Source organism: Canis lupus, chromosome 14 (genome assembly GCF_011100685.1).
Source record: "Canis lupus familiaris isolate Mischka breed German Shepherd chromosome 14, alternate assembly UU_Cfam_GSD_1.0, whole genome shotgun sequence".
In the NCBI taxonomy this organism is placed as follows: Eukaryota; Metazoa; Chordata; class Mammalia; order Carnivora; family Canidae; genus Canis; species Canis lupus.
In genome coordinates, this window is record NC_049235.1 from 60,023,240 (window position 1) to 60,045,086 (window position 21,847).

Genomic DNA, 21,847 nt, shown 5'->3' on the forward strand with positions numbered 1-21,847 from the left:
ATGGCTGATAAATATTAATTACTACTATCATGATGACAGTATCACTAATTAATATTTCTTACGATCTGCATCATGGCCTGGGTATGATGTATTGCTTTTATTTAGCATTGTTCTTCAAAATTAGGCTACTTTTAAATGGAATGTGAACACTAAATCTTATTGAAAGGTGGGTATCAAATTTACTGACCCTGGCTTCAGTTATACCGTCCTCCACTGTCATCCCTCACCACAGTTCCCCATATCGATCCACCTAGCAGTGCAACATTGACTATATTGGCCAATATCATATGTGAATTGAAGAAGTATGGCACGTAAAAATCTCCTCGAATCCTATTGTATATTTTAGGATATGAATTATATTAAATGCATTCATTTAATTTACTACCTTGGTTTAATTATAACACTCTCATTTCTGCACATGAAACAATGTCCCAGGAGTTTACAAAAAATAATTACTTCCAGCTATTTGTGTTATATCTTTCTTGCTCTATCCACTATGCCAGAATTTCAAACTTTATTAATTCTTTCGTTTTTACTTTTGAAATGCTTATTGCATAAAGAAAAACAGATCAAATGTCTATTTTCTACAGAAGTAATTTCTGAGTGATCCTTTTAGACTGACTCTATACTGGCACAAAGTACAACATTCTTGTATCATTTGTAGAACGTTCACATTTGTACAAAATAACAAATATTATAACTTGATTTCCATTTATTCAAAGGCTGAGGACAATGTCGAACTAATGAGATGTTAGTCCCCATGGATATCTCAGTCCCTTAAAGCATTTTGTACGGTAATGATGTTTTAGTAAAAGATGGTATTTGATTTGATGTTTCACTATGATATCCCTCTGTAAATCCAAGGTTAAAAACTTAGACTATTCTATAATTATTGCCACCAAAATAATTTGGTGGCAGTCCTTCATCAAAAACCAACTTACCCAAAGTTTGGGGTCTTCCTATTTCTTCATAAAGAAAAGATTTGTTCTTTTGGAACTTTTGTTCTGATCTAAAAGGCGGCAATGGCGTTTCAATTCATATATTTTTAATTTGTTACTAAAACTACATTATCTTAAATATTGTGTCTGTTGTAAATATATCACAGTAGAAGTCTTGATAAAAGTACTATCTTGTGTTTTAGTGTGATGGTACCTACCAGCTTTGTGAATTTTATAATTTATGTGGCTAATGTAGATGTAAGTGGCTTTTGAGTTTGCTGCTTATTTCATGGTTTTCATCAGTACCATTTCATCCTGTTAATCATATTGTTCATTACCTTAGTAACATTGTAATGTACCCTGTTGAATTATTATTATTTTGGATAAGCTGTTTTCTAAATACTGTATTGTTTTTTACTTTTGTTAAAAAGAAATGAAGGGGGTCACTTCTAATTGCCCTCATTCTTTCAATGGTAGATTTCAAATATCTTAATCAATATCTATGAAGGAAAACTCAACCTTCTAAGTTGTGCATTTAACTTTGGCTAATTTGATTATTGCTTGTGCATTTTCATTACACTTGCTGTGTACCACAGTGTCACCATAAAACGAGTGTCCATTAAATATGTCTATAAATTGCTATTTTAAAATAACCTGCATAAATTCATATTAAGAAACTATTCGAATTCCTCAGGAAAGGTTAGTAAGCTTAAAGTATATTCTTTCCAAATACTTTGTAGAAAACTATATTTATGAATAAACTATTCATAAATATATTTATTTCATTGTAACTAAAATAAGTGTGTCATTTCTATTCTATAATGTAGAGTTAATTATTATACAATTATAGAGGATATCATTTAAGTACACGTTTTAGGGTCTTGGTAATTATATGTGTTAAATTTAAATGCATGGTGACTTAGATCCACACATTTTTCTGTTGTTGTGTGCTTGTCAGTTGTGTAACAGTTGTGTTTGTTAAATCACGGTCTCTCTGTCCTCGCTCTGTATCATCATGTGCTATGGCTGTTATTATATAATATTTAAAATCACAGTTTCAAGATATTGCAGTCTACGTTGCTTCGACCTCTTGCAGTGTGAAACTTGGCTTTCTTTAGACAATTAAATAAGCCTTGCTTGCCAACCTACATCAGTGTTGCTTTTTTGTGTCGTGGAATATTAATGTGTTACTAACATGCTCTTCTAGAAAACTTAACATAACATGTGCCCCCAAACTAAACTGTAATGAACCAATAATAGCTTTTGTTCAGTTATCACACATGTGAATTTTCTGTATTCGCTCAAAAAATACATTAACCGTCTTTACTGTGGGACTTTTTATAGCCTTCATGCAGTCTATTTTGATGAAGTGAGTGAGAAGACTGCAAACCAGTATGATTTTGAACTACTTAATATATCAGTATTGCCTGAGTCCGATCAATGGCTGCTAAAATGCCAGTTTTTCTGGTGAAGAACCAGCAAGCCAGAGGGTACCCAATATGAGCTTGCGCCCATCACCAGAACTATGACTTGGGCGCTGTGAACTCTCAGACTCAGAAGTATGGCTTCAGAATCTCCAGGAAGATTAAAAAAAAAAACACACACATTTTAAAAAAATGTATTTGACAGAGAGCATGAGCTGTGGAGGGGTGGGGAGTGGGAAGGGCAGGCAAAGAGAGGGAGAGAGAGGCAGACTCCCCTCTGAGCCGGGAGCCCGACGACATGGGGCTCGATCCCAGGACCCTGGGATCATGACCTGAGCCCAAGACAGACGCTTAACTGACTGAGCCACCCAGGCGCCCCTGATAGAAAAAATTTTCTAAAAGTATTGTGTTTAACAATTGTTCTAAAGACACTCAGCAGAGAGATTTCTGGATTATATGGGGTAAAAGGTGATCCAGGGCAACCCCAGAATTTTAGTCAATTCAAATAATCTAATTGGAAACCAAATTGAAGTTAACTTATGCTGTGGCAAAAGGATAAGGATAAATCACATGCAATGATGCACTCAGAGAATATTGAAAGGAAAGAAAATCAGTCATCACTGTGATAATTATACCTGCCCTGCCCCAGCCTTGACAATCAATAAGAAAACTACTTTTGCCTGTTAAAAGTATGAAGTTAGGTAAAGATAGACCATGTTTTAATTTGCTTGCTTGTTTGTTTTTAATTTTAAAACATTTCCTTAAACATGTTGAAGAGAACGGATTATCATTGAAACTTTTTTCCCATAGCCTCTTAGCAGAGAAAAATCGATAGTATAATATATGTGTCACTAGCAAACATTTCTTATGACTTGCCCTCACTAACATTAAAATATTTTAAAAGTTCATGAAGGGTGTGACTCCACTTAAGAGCATTTTGGTAAAATTATGCATGGTCTCACATGCTGAATTTAAAGGCTCTCACATGCATGAACTTCTCTAAATGTAGTTTATAGAAAATCATATTGAAGGTTCTTATTTGCCTTTTATAGTTTAGCTGCATCCCATCTTTAAACTCACTGTACTGATTTCCTTGGAGGTCATAGAGACACAAATGTTTCAAACTATTGAAATCCTCTCAATTCGAAAACATGAAGAATAAAGAGCATGAAAAACAAAAAATGGAAAACAGAGAACATTGATGGTCCAAATAAAGGTTTCCAAACTTTTTCATGGTCAGTTTTAATAAGAAAAAAACTAGTTGAGGGTTAGAATTTAACTCAATTAAAATTGTTTAGGCTAACAAACTTTGAGAGAGCTGAATGGCTAAGAGTATTAATTTTGCCTAAATTCTCTAAGAGATTGGCTCACTTCTAAATTTTTCTTGAATTCTCCTCTAAATGGAATCCATGCACAGGACTACATTTTATGGCCTCAACATTTCTTAATGCCTAGAAATTTTATGATAAAAATAAACTCAAGGAAGTCTGTATTATAGAAGAGGCCTGGATTTGATCATTTCCTGTAACGTTTCCTGTTAGTTTACTTTTACCTTTGAAAACTTTAGAGAATGTGCATCTCCCCTGAGGATACCTAGAGGCCACAAGCAGCACTGGGCTAGGGAAGAGCGTGAGTGTCGGGGGTGGAATGAGATTCTGTGAAGTAATAGGAACAAGAGAAGCATCGCTGTGCTAACGCTCGTTCCAGCTGAGCCCGACGCAGCTCAGATGCGGAGTGAACCTGCTTCTCGCTCGGCCCTCAGTGACCCGTGTGGTCTCCTTGTGGCGGGAGAGAACCAGCGCCTAGTCTCTCCTCGTTCGCGGACAGGTTTTAAGATCGAGATAATCCATGTACTGGAAATACACGGATTCTGGTCCTTGAGAATAGCAGGCTTGAATGATCCTGGCCAGTGCATTCCCCGTCTAAACAGCACAGCCGGGTTTCCCTGGAGAGGAGGGACTGGGATGATGCAGGGACTGGGATGATGTGGTCCTGTGGCCACCAGGCTGGACCTGCGGGAAGACATCGGCCACTTGGTGCAATGCCCTGCGTACGTCTGAGCGTGAGCCCAAATCCACGGTATAAGAGGATCATTTGACCTCACTCCGAAGAGGAACTGAAGGGATAAGAAGCCGAATAAGAAAATAAGTCCTGTCAATTCTCCCCCTAATCCCTGGCATTTCCCTAACTATCAACCCTGTTAAAGATGGAGGTCTACACTGAGAAAAAATCATTTGGGTTTTTTAATACTCCGTAGTGTCAGCCTGTCCCCCTCTCCCTTCTTAGCTTCAGTCACACACGAGGGGAGGAGGAAGGAGAAGGGAGTTGGGGTAGAGGATAGAAATGAAGGCTTCGACTGCAGCTTCACGTAGGTTGGCGTGGTGGCGTGTTACGCAGTGTTCAGTACTGTCGGAAACTAAAATCTGAGATTTTTATTTTTGGAGATTCTGTATTTTCAAAGCTAAAAAGCCTTCCCCCCCCTTCTCTCTCCTCTTTCCATCCAAAGGTAAACCCACATGGTTGAAATAGTTGAATAAACGTTTTAATAATTTTGTTTCTATTTTTGTAGAACTTGACCTCTTCCCTGAATTGATTGGAACTGAAGAAATAGTCAAGGTATTATAGCTCTTTTCATATTACAATGTTTTAAAATTAAAAAGTCTTTTTTCAGTTATTGGCTAGATTTCAGATGTTGCATTAACCAAAGTTTGTGCGGCATTATTCATTGTAGGAGTTAGTTGCTGAGCTTCGTAGGTAGGCATGTAATTGATATACATGATTCCTCCACGGAAGAGTTGGAAGACACTTTGATAGTATAAAAAAAAAAAAAACCAAAAAGGTTGGTGATAATTTAAAAAGTGAACTTTCAAGATAATTATAGCTATAAACTATAACTCAGAATTTTTTCAATGTTCAAGTTTTTCTAAAAGACTAATATTTAACCAATTCTTAACATTTCTGCAGTTTATTTATAAATAACTAATGGCTGACAGATTGATATAAATATGAGCCAAAATATAGGTTGTATATACGCTTCTGCCCATTGAATCTAAACAATTGTGTATGGATTATTCTTATTATAAATGTTTGTTGCTAACATAACGTCCTATAAGTAAATAAGTACTTTAAAAGATTTATAAATTTTAACATTAGCTTAATTTTTAAAATTGAGACAAAATGACTGGTGCATCTTCTGCCTCACCGTACAGCCAAATGTACTGTTCATCGTAACTGAAATTATGTTAAATGCAGGTGCTGTTCTTAATGTAATACAAATGTACACGTATGTATGTATGTGTGTATGAGGCCATAGAGCATGATAACTAATGCTACTACTATCTGGCAATGAATAGCCACTAGGTTGTATTTTCACACGTAGAATTATCTCAATAATTTTTATGTCTTATAAAAATTAAAGGATTAATTTATACACAAAGGATTATTCTACCAAAGTGAGCAGTCTACCTTTCAACGAGAGTTCACAAAATCCAGCCAAGGATACCTTTGTGTGTGTCTGTGTGCCTACACATGGATAGGTGTAAACCTAGCCGCGATCACCAGGGTGCAGACTGCCGGCTTCTCGTTGCATCTTCACACGGTAGAGAGCAGAGCAGAAGCAGCAAGGTCTCTCATGACTCTTCCTAGAAGAGCATTAATCCCATTCATGAAGATCTACCCTTAAGACCTCATCTAATCTCAGTTACTTCCCAAAGGCTACACTTCCTAATACCATCACTCTGAGGGGTAGGATTTCTACATAGGAATTCAGGGAGGTACAAATATTTAGTCCATGCATGACACTATTCACTACCACGGATTCATGCAGGGATGAATGTTGGCAGATTCCTGGAACGTATCTGTAATGGTTATTTATTTATTTATTCATTCATTCATTCATTCATTCATTCATTCATTTATGAGAGACAGAGAGAGAGAGAGAGGCAGAGATGCAGGCAGAGGTAGAAGCAGGCTCCCTGCGGGCAGCCCGATGTGGGACTCGATCCCAGAACTCCAGGATCACGCCCTGGGTCGAAGGCAGGCACTCATCTGCCAAGCCACCCAGGGTCCATGTAATGGTCTTTAAAAACTGAATTTGGAAGCCAATAGTTTGGGCGATGTTTCTTAGATTGTCTTCAAATAAAAATGCATTACTTTGAAGGATAAAGTATCTCCAGCATGATCCAGGCCTTACAATAAAATTTCCTAAATGGAAGCTGTGAAGAATAACAGGTGTGACACAGTTCAAAACCATAGTGGAAGAAAGATCCACAGTAACTTCATAAGAAAATATAGGAAGGAGTATACATTAAAATATTTGTGGTTTCAGGTTTGTATAAAGTAATCATAGAGGATGAATGATCTGTTCTTGAAGTGTTGACATGAGGTCACATGCCTTCATAGAGATCTACAAGATGTGGTTAGGTAGGATCAATGAATGGCACCTCATTTTCATCACATTTTTTAAAAGATTTCTTTATTTAGTTTAGAGACCGAGAGCGTGGGCAGGGGGCAGGACCAGAGGGAGAGGGAGAGAGAGTCTCGAGCAGACTCTGCACTGAGCACAGAGCCTGACCCAGGGCTCGATCCCATGACCCTGAGATCAGGGCCTGAGCCAAAACCAAGAGTTGGATGCTTAACCGACTGCTCCATCCCAGCACCCCCATTTTCATCAGATTCTGAGAGGTATATGAACACAGTTTAAGATTCAGATTCTTTCTCCTAAAATTGGTTAGTTCTTACTAATTTGTACTGTCAGTTTTCTTCTTTTAAGGGATGTGACTTTAAAAGATCTGACAAGTGACAGTCCTGCGGGCCAACAGAGGTAGCCCCTTGATCTCTCTGGCTCTGAGGGATCTGAGGATCAGGATGGAGGAAAAGCCAGGCCGGGAGCCCCCTGCCTGACCCCCACCCCTCAGGCCCCTTTGGAGTCTCCAGCACCCCCCCCCCATGTGATAAATGTCCCAGCCCCATGGGTTATGTTGTGCGGCCAGATTTGACGTTAACCGTCACGCCCTGGCTGGGTGTTTGAAGAAAGTCCCTAAATGCTGCTGAGGCTGACGGGGGCAATAGCAGCGGAGGCTGGTCTTTGAAAGCTGGCCGCCGGGGCGGGGAGAGCAGATGAGGAGACCGGCTCCGCTGCAGCTGTTTCATGTCCACCAGTCCAGGTGGTGACCCGGAGTCTGCGGCGGGGACAGGGCTGCCGTGCTGCGTGAGGGGTGGCCGTTTCCTTTGCTTTCTCTGGGGGTGAATGTGTGCGTACGCTCTCTTCACACCTTTTTGGGAAGCAGAGAGAAGGCTGGGGACGAGAGCGAGCTAGAGTGGAAGCCCGGGGACCTGGGCTCGCTGCTGCCTTGCCTCCCCTTGTGTCCCCCTAAAGGGAAGCACGGTTCACGAGGAGGTTCACATCCCAGGCTTCAGAGTGACAACAGCATGTCCCATAGCCTACCTGGACGACACCTGTGGCCGTTTTGTTTTTGAAGCACATGATTAGACATGTCATAAAATGCACAGTTAAAAAAGAAAAAACAAACAGCAAAAACCATGGGTCTTGGTTGACCTCTAGCCAGAGTGCTCCTGGGCCACAGCAGTGACAAGTGTTCCTGAAAGACTGGGTCACCCCAATGGTGTTTCAAAGGAAAATATAAAATTACCTGGTGCTAGAAGCATACTCTGACAATTTGTTTTTAACAGAGTGTCTGTGGGGCACCTGGTGGCTCAGTTGGTGAAGTGTCTGGCCTCTTGGTGTTGGCCCAGGCCATGGTCTCAGGGTCCTGAGATCGAGCTCCCGGTCAGGCTCTGTGCTCAGCTGGAGTCTACCCGTCCCTCTCCCTCTCTCTCTCAAATAAATAAAATATTTTAAGACAATAATAATAGATGTTAATTGGATTTAAATAAAAACTTTTTTAAATATAAAAGAAGACGACGATGTCCACCTATGCCTTGAGTGGAAAATATTTAAAACAAAATGAAAGGGGATCCCTGGGTGGCGCAGCGGTTTAGCGCCTGCCTTTGGCCCAGGGCACGATCCTGGAGACCCGGGATCGAATCCCACATCGGGCTCCCGGTGCATGGAGCCTGCTCCTCCCTCTGCCTGTGTCTCTGCCTCTCTCTCTCTCTCTCTCTCTCTCTCTCTCTCTCTCTCTCTGTGACTATCATAAATAAAAATCAAAAAAAAAAAAAAAAGAATAAAGGCAGCCGTGAACAGGGTGTCCTCAGGGGTTTGCGGAGTGTCCTGGGAGGGGGACGAGAAGGGTCCTGGGCTGGAGGCAGGGGAGGGCGGGCGCGGCCTGGGTCCTCACCGTGGAGGTGAGCGGTGCAGGGCGGTGTGAGGCGTCATTGCGCATTCGGGCGCTTCCTCCTTCCTTAGGTCCCATTGAATCTCGTTTGCTTTTCAAAGGAGGAAGACGGGGGCGAAGACAGCGGAGAGGACGCTCTCGTGCATCCCCGCAGAGACGGCGCCACAAGCCACCTGCGGAGGGAGGAGCCCCAGACTCCGACCACAGCCGGCTACAAGCTCGCGGGGACCCAACGCGACGAGGCCGAGCCCCGCCGAACCCCGGCGAGGGCAGGCGGAGCCCCGGGGCAGGGCGTGCGCCCCACCTCCCGGGGGGTCACGGCGCCCGCCCCCCGCCCAGGGCTCCCCGGGACTCCCGCGCCCGGCCGCTCCCAGCTGCACCTGCCGGGGCCCGCGGGGTCGGGGGCCGAGTCCCCGGAGGCGTCCAGCGACCTGGGCGAGGACGAGGGCCTGCTGACCGCGCTCGGGCTGGCCCCGCGCGCCGCCGACTCCCCGGGCTCCGGGGGCTCCCGCGCCGCAGCCCCGCCCGCGCCCCCGCCCCCGCCCCCGCCCGCGGGGCCCGCCCCCGGGGAGCCAGCCGCGTCGGGCTCCGGCTCCGGCTCCGGCTCCGGCTCCGGGCCCGAGGAGCCCCCGCCCGACGCCGCCTCCGACGCAGGCGGGCCCGGCTCCGCGCAGCCCTCGGCCCCGCGCGCCCCCGCGACCCCCGCGACCCCCGCGACCCCCGGCGCGCACGGGCCGCCCTCCGCCAGCGCGGCCTCGGCCCCGACGGCGCCCCCCGGACGGCAGGACCCGGGCCCCCCGCGGCCCCCCGCGAGCGCGGCGCACCCGCCCAGCACGCCGCCCGGCTCCCACGGTGAGACGCCCGCCCGGCCCGCCCGCGCTAGCCCGGCCCGCCCTCTAGCCCCCCCGCTGCTTGCCGGCCCGACCCGCAGCGCCAGCCCTGCCGCTGCCAGCCGCGCCCCCGCCCCGGCCCCGGCCCCGCACGCCGCGCCCTGGGACTCCGCCGCCGCCGCTTCCCCGACGCTTGTGCTGCCCGCGCCCCCCGCGCCCCCGCTGCTGCCCCCGCCCGGCGCGTCGGGGGACGGGGACGGCGACGGCGACGGCGACGCCGACTGGTCGGGCGCCCCCGCGGACAGCGCGCTCCCCGCCCCCGACGGCCGGCCGGGCCCCGCGACGCCGCGCGCCGCACCTGTGCCCCCCGGGCAGGCGGGGCCGCGAGCGGAGGCCGACGTCGCGCTCCGCCCCGAGCCCGCCCCGCAGGGGGTGCCCGACGCCCCGGACGACGCCCCGGAGGACGCCCCGGAGGACGCCCCGGAGGACGCCGTCGGGGCGCAGGCCCTCGGGGCGGCCGGGCCGACCCCTGCGCTGGGCGCCGCCCCCCGCGAGCCCGCTGCTGCCCCCGCCCCCGCCCCGCCGCCCCCCTGCGAGCCGTCGGCCCTCCCCGCGGAGCCGCTGCAGCCCTCCCTGCGGGCCCCCGAGGGGCACGCCGCGCCCACCGCCGCCCCGCCCGCGCCGCGAGAGCCCCCGACGCCTGGCAGCCCGGGACCCGGGCTGGGGCAAGGCCGGGCCGCCCCGGGGGGAACCGCGTCCGCCCCCGGGGCCCTGGGGCCCGCCGCTGACCCCCAGGGTTCAACCGTTTCTCGTGCAACTGAGAAATCCTTCGAACCGCTGTGGCCTAGTCGCCAAAGTTCGCAGTGGGCTCCGTCCTTGCTCAGTGAGGAGCCGCTGCCCACGGCCGGGCTGCAGGTGAGCCATGCGCTCGCCCCGGGCGGAAGGCGTGCACCTGCTACCCCGGCCTTACTCACGAGCGAGCTCCTGTATCCCCATGAGCTTCTCACCTCCACCGACGGGTCCCTGGCCCACGAGGTGCTGGCTGGGGCCCCAGCCTCCACGGCCTGGCTGCAGGTGAGCCATGCGCTCGCCCCAGGTGGAAGGCGTGCACCCGCTACCCCGGCCTTACCGACAACTGCGCCACCGAGCACACTCACGACCGAGCTCCTATATCCCTATGAGCTTCTCACCTCCACCGACGGGTCCCTGGCCGACGAGGTGTTGGCTGGGGTTCCAGCCTCCACGGCCAGGCTGCAGGTGAGCCATGCGCTCGCCCCGGGTGAAAGGCGTGCACCTGCTACCCCTGCCTTACCGACAACTGCACCACTGAGCACACTCACGAGCGAGCTCCTATATCCCCATGAGGTCTTCACCTCCACCGACGGGTCCCTGGCCAACGAGGTGTTGGCTGGGGTTCCAGCCTCCACAGCCAGTCTGCAGGTGAGCCATGTGCTCGCCCCGGGTGGAAGGCGTGCACCTGCTACCCCTGCCTTACCGACGGCTGCGCCACTAGGCACACTCACGAGCGAGCTCGTATATCCCCATGAGCTTCTCACCTCCACCGAGGGGTCCCTGGCCGACGAGGCGTTGGCTGGGGTTCCAGCCTCCACGGCCGGCCTGCAGGTGAGCCATGCGCTCACCCCGGGTGGAAGGCATGCACCTGCTACCCCTGCCTTACCGACAACTGCACCACTGAGCACACTCACGAGCGAGCTCGTATATCCCCATGAGCTTCTCACCTCCACCGAGGGGTCCCTGGCCAACGAGGTGTTGGCTGAGGCTCCAACCTCGACGGCCAGTCTTCAGGTGAGCCATGCGCTCACCCAGGGCGGAAGGCGTGCACCTGCTACCCCTGCCTTACCGACGGCTGCACCACCGAGCACAGTTACGAGCGAGCTCGTATATCCCCATGAGCTTCTCACCTCCACCTACGTGTCCCTGGCCGACGAGGTGTTGGCTGGGGCTCCAGCCACGTTTTCTGACTCGCCTGTAACCACCCGTCATTCTGTTCCCCCAGGAAGTGTGTACGCTTCCATCACAGCTGTCCCCACCGGCACACAGAGCCCTGTCCCCACAACCAAGGTGCTCCTTCCTTCCAAACCAGCTTCCGGGCAGATCCCGAGTGCCAGGGCTGATGCTGGTTTAGTGGGTGGTGGTGACGATGGGGATTCTGACGATTATGACGACGACGACGACGACAGGGAGAGAGAAGGCCTGTCCGTGAGCAGGTGTATGTGGTGCTCCTCCTATAGGGAGTCCCAGGAAAGGGTAACGAGCGAGGCAGACACCCGAGAGGGCAGTCGTGTGGATCAGGCCGCCCCGACCTCAGGGTCACTATCTGAAAGCTCTGCAGAAGACAGTAAAGGCACAGGTGTGATAGCAGACAGTCAGGCGGCCCCGCACAGAGGCGCTGAGAAATCCCCGCCAGCACCCGAGCCGCCCCAAGAGCCCCGGAGCGGGGAGCAGGAACATGACCCTCAGACCGGGAAGGCCCGGCCTCCTCGCCCCCCGGAGCCCGGAGCATGGGCCGTGGTTGCCGGTGACGAAGAGAGCGGCTCAGGGCACGCCCTCGTGGATAACCTGAATGACAACGACACCTCCACAGATTTCAGTTTTCCAGACATTAATGAGAGAGATGTGGATGGGGGCCTGGAAGCAGGTGACTCAGAAACCCCCCCCAGATCCCCTCAGTCCTCCACGCCGACGGTGACTAGCAGGCACTCGGAAGTATTCAACATTTCAGAGGCAGGTTAGTTCTGGATCCGAGAGATAGACCGAGGTGTGGTGGTTTTCTTCCTCCAAAAATAGAAAAACCATGGAAGGAGGCAGTGGTAAAGTGGCACATCGTTTTGTTTTTGAATCAAGACATTCGACATAATCAATTTACAGTTTTTAAAGTATTATTTTACTCATTTCAAACGAATACTCGACATGCTTTGGTAGCAGAGAGAAAAAAAAACGTTTTTTATTTATTCTAAATTTTTCATATTCTTCAAGATGCCAGTTCCATGTAGGAGCAATTATGTGTGTGCAATGCATTTTTAGTATACTGCCTTTTAAATGATAGACTGGAGTGTGCTGTTTTTGGACAGTTTAACTTTTATATTCACTTATGTTCTAAAGTAAGATGTGATCTAATCTCACTGAATGATAAAGTGGATGATTAAATTCTGATAGTAATAATATGATAGAAACACCTCTCTGACCCACCCCATGGAAAAGATATGATAGTCTGCACATCCACGTCTGCCTGGGGAGCTTTAAAGGGTTCTGTTGCTGAGTTTTGAAAGTTAATGCTAAGATCTTTTTTTTTTTTTTTTAAGGTTTTAATTTTTTCAAGTCGTCTTTGTTTGGTTACCCTAATGTTGCCTAAAGAGGGCAGTGTGAACTAACAAGATACGTTCTACTTTGGACTTGCAGTGATTCGCCTTTCTAAGAAGTTAGAGAATGGCATTAATATGCATAGTCTGTATAGGTATTGTATGACAAGATGTAAAACACTAGAACATTCTCTGTAGAAATGCATTTCATTTGTTAATGTATTTTATGCAAATTAGTTTATTGGCCAGCTGTTTCTCTGAGCAGATTACCTGCAACATATATAATACAGATGTTTGTTTTAAATACCAATGGGGAGAAAGGGAAATTCAATACCATTAAGCATATGAAATACCAGATAATTTCATTGAGTTGATCGTAGGAATTTTATAGTTTGTTAAATTTTAAGGCATTTTAAAAATTAACAATGAAAATATTTAAATCTCAACATAGTAAGTCAAAAGATAGTTTAAGGTACCATCTCGTAATCTTACTTCATAGATGCAGATACTTATAAGCCATATCATAGATACCAGTCTCATTAGGACATTTTTTTCTCTTCGTTATTTCCATCCTTTGAATTAGTTGTATATTTTTCTTTCAGTGCAGCAGCAATTAAAAGTTTGTACATTTTGATAGAGAAGTTTTTCTACATTCTGACTTGATACCTATTTAACATTGCATTCCAGTTTAAACATTACACTCTGATATGTGAGAATGAATAATGAATCCATAGGTCACCATATTCATTAGTGTTGCCATATATATGATTGTTATCTGGCTTCAATTATAGTACATGGCTTTTTTAAAAAAAAATTATTAGATTTATTTTAAAGACATATTAGGAATTCATCCTTTTTTTTTTTTTTTCTATCTTACTAGGTAGTAACATCATCAGTATGTCCTTGCTAGATTATGCTGTTATGGAGAAACTATATATATTGCAACGTGCCAAACCTAGAATTATCGATTAAAACTTAGTAATTTCTTATCAGTGCACTAATGTGATTAATTATGAAGAGTATGTTCTCCCACTGGTGAGGAGAAAACAGTAGGAATATAACTTCCAATATTACCAGGTAACATAATTAATGGAGTAATAAGATCAAACAAATCAGGGAAAAATTCTTGTCTACTTTTAATACTGTATCTGTCTTATAACGTAATTAAATATGCCTCCTTATCAAATGCAACAGGGTAATTCTGAAACTTACTATTTTATTATGCACTTCTAGAACGTAGAATAACTTATGAGACATGCTCCCTAAAACCAAGTAGATGAGGCAGCAAATATGAGTATCTGCAATTTATGAAGGCATAAACTGAGACCCAGAAATACTAAATTACTTGATTCAGGTCTCAAAGGAAGTTAACACAAAACTGAGACTGGATCATGTGTTGTTGGTGTCCATCTCTTAGAGACTATGCTTTCATCATTGAGGACAATAAAATATATATGATGCTTAATTTGTAATGCCAAAATTATACTGTTTTCTTTTAAAAATGTATTTTGAAGTATTAATCTCATTTATGTTTACTAGTCATCTGTTGGAAGATTATTGTCCTATTTAGGTAACTCATATACACTCCTGAACCATATCAAAATAGGTATTTTAGTCTCAACTGATGAATCTAAAGATCAATACCAGTAGTCGTTCCTCACTGCAACATGTAAAGCAACCAGTTGATCATGCTTCTTTTTTTTATAAATATATTTTTTGAATTTTATATATTTTATTTTTTAAGATAATCTCTGCATCCGACGTGGGGGTTGAACTCATGACCCTGACATTCAACACTAGCAGACACTTAGCTAGCCAGTATTATCTATACTTTCATGTAGTAGCTCATCTTGAATAAAATACCTGGGTTTCCTAATATATAATTACCATGGATTTATCATTCTGACTCCTCAGTAAAAAGGTTTATTTTAAAATCAGGCCTCCCAGAGAACTTACGAGTAAAGTCTGTATCACAAGATTTTCTATGTGTGCATGTGTGTATATAGTGCATGTGTATAGTGAGTGTGATATATATGGTAATTTGTTACATATTTTATGTGTTCTGAATCTTACATATATATCACATATGTGATCAGATCTATCTCATATATACATATGCACGTACATATATAAGTGAGATATGTATTTACATACATGCATATATGTATACACACCTATGTGCGTATTTCTATAAATATTTGTGGTCACATAATTATATAAGCTCACGTTGTACATAAATTAATGTACATTATTGGTTCTCAAACGTAAATGTGGATCAAAATCACCTGGAAGGCTTGTTAAAACACAGATTTCTAGGCCTTACCCACAGTTTCCGATTCAGCATATTTGTGATGGTTGGCATGGGGCCCCAAATTGGCATTTCTAACAAGTTCCAGGTGATGCCAATGCCAATATTCTGAGAACCACATTTCAAGAATGAATGATTTAGATAATGATATTAACTGCCATTTGTAATTTCTAGGTGCCAGGGACTTTACGAAGTGAATTATTTCATTGTTTAGCCTCAAAATGTCCATTTAGGTAACAATATTATAGTCAAGAAAAAAAAAGTGAAGACAATTATGTATTAAAACAAGATCCTTTCTTAAATTTTATAAGGAAACTTTCTTTCAGTGCTTTCACCATCAGATTATTTAGGCTTCTAGATGAGCCTCATCATAATGTGTAATGACCAGAGCATATGATTAACAGAATAGAAACTAAAGCTTGGGTCTCTCACAAGAATATTAACTACAGCTGAGGGATCAGTTGATTTACAGTATTCCCAATTTTTACTCAGTTTTATGATTTTTTAAGTCACACCTTTGGATTCTACTCTTTTCTAGCAAATGCATCCATAATTAGAAGAACAAATGTCTAGGGAAATTTGGGTGTCCTTTGTCTACGGATACATTTCTTCAATCAATGGACTAAATTCTTGACCCTTTCTGCTTCATCTTTCAGAAGGAAGCCACCATTTTAAATCTGAAGCGCTCTGCCGTTAGGTATACTTCAGGGCTGTATTTGTGAATTTATTACTCCCAAATTTATTCTGAAACCTTTAAATTAAATCGATTCCCTTTGTCTCATATCAACTAAAGTGAGTTGCTTGGCATAAAAGCACCTCATGTGCCAGGTGTCTAGAAAGCAATATAGACTCTCAGGGGGCACGTCAGTGTGGTTCTTCCAGAACTTCTGCAGGCACACGCTGAGAGCTTTAACTCCGTAGCAGTGTCAGCATATCACAGCAGAGCACTCGTAATGTCCAGTTGCCTTGGTTCGCCACTGCACATGCCTCAAAGTAGAAGGGAAGCATTGTGACCGGCCGCAGATACGCTGAAGTTCTGAAACTCTTTTTAGCAACTTGGAAGGATTGCTCCAGTTGCAATGATTTCAAAAGTACTAGAACGATAGTGTACCCAACTGGTCACAAAAATAGTCATTTGCTGTCACTTTACGAGAAACCTATGTTTAAATTTTTAATAGTTTTCTGGATTGAATGGTTATCTTAATGTACGAAGGGTTATTCCAAGATTCCCTCTTTATGGAATTATTAATTGCTCCTAGCTACTTACTTAATTGCAGGATCAGAAACATTTTATTAAAATCACACTTGGAAAATCAAGATGATATATGGTACAGTAAGTCGCATTGTTTTTCCTGGTCATTTTATTTAAAAACTGGATCGTTTTTCTTATTTTAATACTTCTGTTTTCTTTTTAGCAAACCTTTCAGGGCAGTGTTATGCTCATTTCTTGCCACAGCACCCGTACCTAGGTGCCAGTCTCTGCTCTGATAGCCTGCCTTACTTTTTAAACCTTGTTTTACTTAAACCGGCTTGTAAAGGTAGACATTTTTTTATTTGAAATTGTAAAGGTAAGCAACAGCAATGAAGGTTGCGATTACTCGGTTGAAAAATGTTGTGACTTTTTCTTAAGCTTCAATATCAACTCTCTCAATTTTCTCCAACTACAGAGGCCAGTAATAGTAGCCATGAGTCTCGTATTGGTCTAGCTGAGGGGCTGGAATCCGAGAAGAAGGCAGTTATACCCCTTGTGATCGTGTCAGCCCTGACTTTTATCTGTCTAGTGGTTCTTGTGGGTATTCTCATCTATTGGAGGTAAGTTGAGTGCTTGTTGTAGAAATGTGCTTCATAAAGCTTAGATTTTGCCTGTTTTTTGACCTGAAACTTCTTCAAAGCATATTTATGATTTTTGTTACTTGATAGGTACCATTAATTTATGCATCTACCATTAACTTAACTGTGAATACAGTGATTCTGTAAATCCAGAGACCTAATAAGCAAAGATTTGGTTGTTCTTCATACTTCCATGAAACAACTAAAGTTGAAATGGAGGAACTCTGGCTTCAGTTAATATTGAAGACCGTATTTCGACAGTGTGCTTTCATATTAATCTAATTAACATTCAAACGTTATCGTAGCATTTAAGGTAAATCTAAGCTTCTCCGCTTAAATGCTCCAGCTGTTACAATCTCAAAAGCTATTGTCTAGAAAAACGTAATTTTTGATACAGTAAAAACACAGTTTATTTACAATAGTGGATTTTATACAAGCTGCGCATCAGCAGCATACTAATAACAAAAAGAAGATAACCCGTACACAAAAGTAAAAATCAAGCAAATAAAATATGAATATAATAAGAAAATAAAGATGATGACTATATTAAGATGCATGGGATTTTAAAGTTAATTATAATTTGCTTTGAGGATGAAATATAACTTTGCTGTCATCAATATCCTTTTAAAACTTTTAAAGGACAAAGAAAATTGCACCCATCATAAGCTTCCTGTCCCATAGCAAGCAGAACACACTGCAAATTAGGGGGTTTACTGGGGAAGCCATGTAAGTCAGTCTGACTATTATAACCGTGTCCTGGAAAACAAAACCTTTATGATGATATAAGGAATCATAGCCTGGTGATTTCTTCCTTTGTTTTAAAAGAGACTTTTGTTCAAAGGCTCTATAATTAATTCCTTTTTGTTTAGCAACATTTTTCTACAAGTTCATATGACCACTCTTGATGTGTTCTTCTAAACTATATTCTCTCAATTTATTCAAAAATATTTACCGTGTTTATGGACTATTTCCTATGTGTATAGTACTATGTTGACTACTGTGGAAAATATAAAAAAATGAATGAATGAATGAACAAGTGAATGAGTCACTATGGCTGAGAAATGTATGCTTATTGAGGATTTCCCATGAAAAATTTATAACAAACTATATAGAAGTGAACACATGACAACTGAACACTAACGGTGGGAGTGGTCAGAGAACAAGGGGTCTCGAGAGGCCGGGATGACAGTAAATGTAACAGGTAGGGCTTGCGTGCCACAGGACCCAGGTGGAGGCAAGAGAGCAGCGTTCAGGCAGGGACCCCGCGGGTGGGAGCAACAGGAAGCAGGGGTCCTGAGCGCTCTGACAGTGACGTCTGGAGCACGCGGTTGCATGTAGTTGGACGTCGGTTGACTAGAGCAGAGCGTTTTCATGACCAACTGCTTCCTGTCTGACCACCTTTACAGAAGAGAGTAAACTGCAGAGTACGGAGAACAGATCCTCCTTTTGCTGTGATATAGGAGTCGGGAGGCTATTTTGTCCATAACGTGACGCAAACAAAGCTGCTCTCTTAACTGATGCCTGTAGTTACTGGGGACTCTTTTTTTTTTTTTTTTTAATAGAAGATTCCATGCTCAGCAGAGTAGCATGAACGCAGTGCACAATCCATAAATGTTTGCTCAAGAAGAATTCATTTTGCTTTTCTCCTTACTCCCCACTGGATTTGTTGGCCAAACTTTTTACCAACTTTGATTTTATGTTGGTTCAGATTACGGGTTTTTATCTCATCTGATTTTTCCCTGCAAAACCAATTTTTGAAGTTATTGGAATTAGAGTTAATTTTTTAAAAGTGAGATGGAAAATACACCCAAATTCTACTTCATAATAAATGGTGTTAGAATAAATTTCCAATAAAAATGTCAGATGGTTTCAGTTATGATGTTGAAATAATTAGAATGAGGATTTTAATCTTTGTTACTTAATATTTCAAGTTTACTTTTTGCAAATTTGAAAGTTTCTTATTTAATATGATTTGGTATTTTATGGAGAATTAAAATCTGTAACGGTTTTTATAGTCTATTAATAATGGGTCATCTCATCTGTATTATGTGAAGAAGAAAGAAATTGCCAGTTGTAAAAATATTAAGTTGACCTTCACCAATAAGATATTCGCCTTTTCCTCACAAATAACACTTTTGGTACCTTGAGTAGAGTGCATTAGCTTAAAATCTGAGCACTCTGACGATTTTATGTATATATTTTATATCTATCATCAAACGTTCTGATAAAATTTGTCACTCTTTTTACTTACCCATTTAAAATTTAACATATCTGTCCTTTTCACATCCATTTGAAATGAATTCACTTCAAAATGTAACTTTTTAGATCAGTAATACACCAGGGGTATTAGTTGGTGAATCACAAAATGACAGTGTTAGTAAATTCTTCACGGTTTTTGTGAGATATTCAAATTCTGATGTAGACCCGTGTGATTTCACTAGCTAGTATGAAAACATTTTAGACCTTTGTGGAAAGAAGTCCTAATAGTGACTCAGTCCTTATGAGATTTTCTGAGCCGATATATTTAAAGGCTATATTTAAAGCCGATATATTTATATTTTTCTAACCTAATTTCCTGGGAGAAAAAATAATTGTAAAGTGGTACAATGAGTCTTTTCTTTTGTCTCTTCACCTAACTCGAGGCAGTCCCCTAGGTTTTGTGTAAAACTTGGGAGAAAGCATGTTGTAGTAGGAAGACAAGAAATTAGAGGTGAGGAAAGCTGGGTCCCTTTCCCGGTTCTGCCTGCCATTTGTTCTGCGGTCTTGGACATGTCACTTATCCACCTATGAGCTGGTTTTCCTCTCTCTACCATTTTGGGGGAAGGTTCACTAGATCATTTCTAAGACTGCAGTCAGACCTTCTTTAGGGTTTCTGTGATGCATGCAGCATAATGAATAAATGTGGTTCTATTTGTGTAAGGATCCAAAAAAAATGGAATAATAATTACACATTTCTAGCTCTTAATTCTAAATACTGTGATGAAAAGGTGTAAATCAAATAATCAGATTAACATTGATTGATAGGACCTATGTCTACAAGTTTAAAACAGTCATCACTTTTTTCATCATGGCTGAGTGATAATTAGCAAGAGACATAGTTATCAACACTTAGCACATAGACGTGAAGACGTTCGCTGCTTGTACAGAACAGATGGACTATAGATATTGAATCTTGTCATACATTAAATAATATGCCTTGAAATTATTTTCCAGATGTTTTAAGGTAGGATTTACATGAGCCAAATCGTAAGTTTCTAAGTTGCAAAATGACGTCAAGATGGAAGATTTTCAAAAAGTTCTTTTTAAAGAAGACAAAGGGCAAACTTTTGGGAGCTTTTTTTTTACAGTTGGAACCTAAAAAATACCAAAGGTATAATCAACAAAATAGCACTCCATCAAAAGCAGTATGGAAAAGAACTTTATGTAGACAGTTGTTTTAGCTTTGGGGAGTGGGAAGAAAAGCAATATGAGTTCTCTCTTGATCTTAAATTCAAATTTATGAGTCACTAAGGATAGCTACCAACCCAGAATGGAGGCCTCCGGTTACCATGCTGCCTCCGGGAGAGTGTCACTTCCGGGATAGAACTGCACTATCAAGTATACTGAAGCAATATGTTATGATCGTCATCAAGAACTTATCCTACACTATCTTAATTTTAACTTTTCCAACTTACAGAGTTTTTTGGTATGATTTTATAATACCCTTTTGTTGCTTGTTAATACAAGTAACACCATTGGACCATATTTGCTTAAACCAACAAATATTTACATAGCTTACATAGCTAAAAAGAGTAGAGCTGGTATTTGCACAGATGATACAATGAACATTAAACATAGTAAAGCCTAATACCAATAAGTTTTAATTTACCTTTTTCTGTTCTGTGAGGTCCTGCCTTCTTCCCATTTTCTCAGACCCATCCTCTCTCTATCCACCTATCCATCCATCCATCTTCCTCTAGTTATATATGTTTCACCTCCTTCTCCCAAATGTTTTGAGATTTTAAGTTATCCCATTTGAGGCTCAGGTAGGCAAGAAATCTAGGATGCAGCTGAATTACCTGTGGTTGGTGAGATTTAGTTGCTCCTGGAAATCCATCTAAACATTCGACATTTAACACCTCTTGTACTCTTGGCACTGTATTCAGAGTTGGGTTTACAGAAATCAAAAGACATGGCCTCATCTTTTAAAAAATGTAATGAGGATATAGGCACAAAACAAATATATTGCAAAATCATAACCCTAGCTACCAATTAATAAAGTTTTTTTTAATTCTGTAGAGTTCAGGAAGTGAAGGTCATCCTTGGATTACTTAACCATATTTTTCAAAATAGTCTTTGTCAAGGTGAGGATGAGTGGAAGTTTGTCTTGAGTGCAGTGAAAACAGAGAAATGGGAGTGTTAGAGGCTACTTAGGATTGAGAACCTTTATCACAGAGAAGATACCACCGAGTTGTCTTTAAGGAGGTTAGTATTTCTCTGGCATATTCATGAGTGAGGCATTTTGATCAGGAGAAGCAGAGTTTTTTTTAAAGATTTTATTTATTTGTCTGAGAGAAAGTGTGCGCACAAACAGAGGGAGAAGCTGGCTTCCTCCTGCGCAAGGAGCCCAAAGTGGGACTTGATCCTAGGACCCTGGGGCCATGATCTGACCCAAAGACAGATGCTTGACCAACTGAGCCACCCAGGCGTCCCAGGAGAACCATGTTTTAAAGCAGGGGAAAGAAACCCTGAGTGAAGGCAGGACAAGGCATGTTCAGTGATCTGCAACTTGTATTATTGGAGTATAAACTTCAAGGAGAAAGTGAAAACAAGTGAGGGCCATAGAGGGGTAGCATTTAAGTGCTGAAAGATCTTAGGTACCAGTATCTAACAGTCAAGTACAGAAATAGAACCAATATGGC

At 43.2% G+C, this 21,847-nt stretch overlaps 1 protein-coding gene across 1 annotated transcript in view; it reads left to right on the top strand.

Moving 5' to 3' along the window:
* The window catches only part of PTPRZ1 (protein tyrosine phosphatase receptor type Z1), a 156,057-nt gene that overhangs the window by 103,290 nt on the left and 30,920 nt on the right, over nucleotides 1-21,847 (top strand). Inside the window, exons 11-13 of the mRNA XM_038556356.1 lie at nucleotides 4,932-4,978; nucleotides 8,760-12,237; nucleotides 16,784-16,928. Of these exons, the coding sequence (XP_038412284.1) occupies nucleotides 4,932-4,978; nucleotides 8,760-12,237; nucleotides 16,784-16,928 (3,670 nt within the window). The remainder of the gene's footprint in view (nucleotides 1-4,931; nucleotides 4,979-8,759; nucleotides 12,238-16,783; nucleotides 16,929-21,847) is intronic.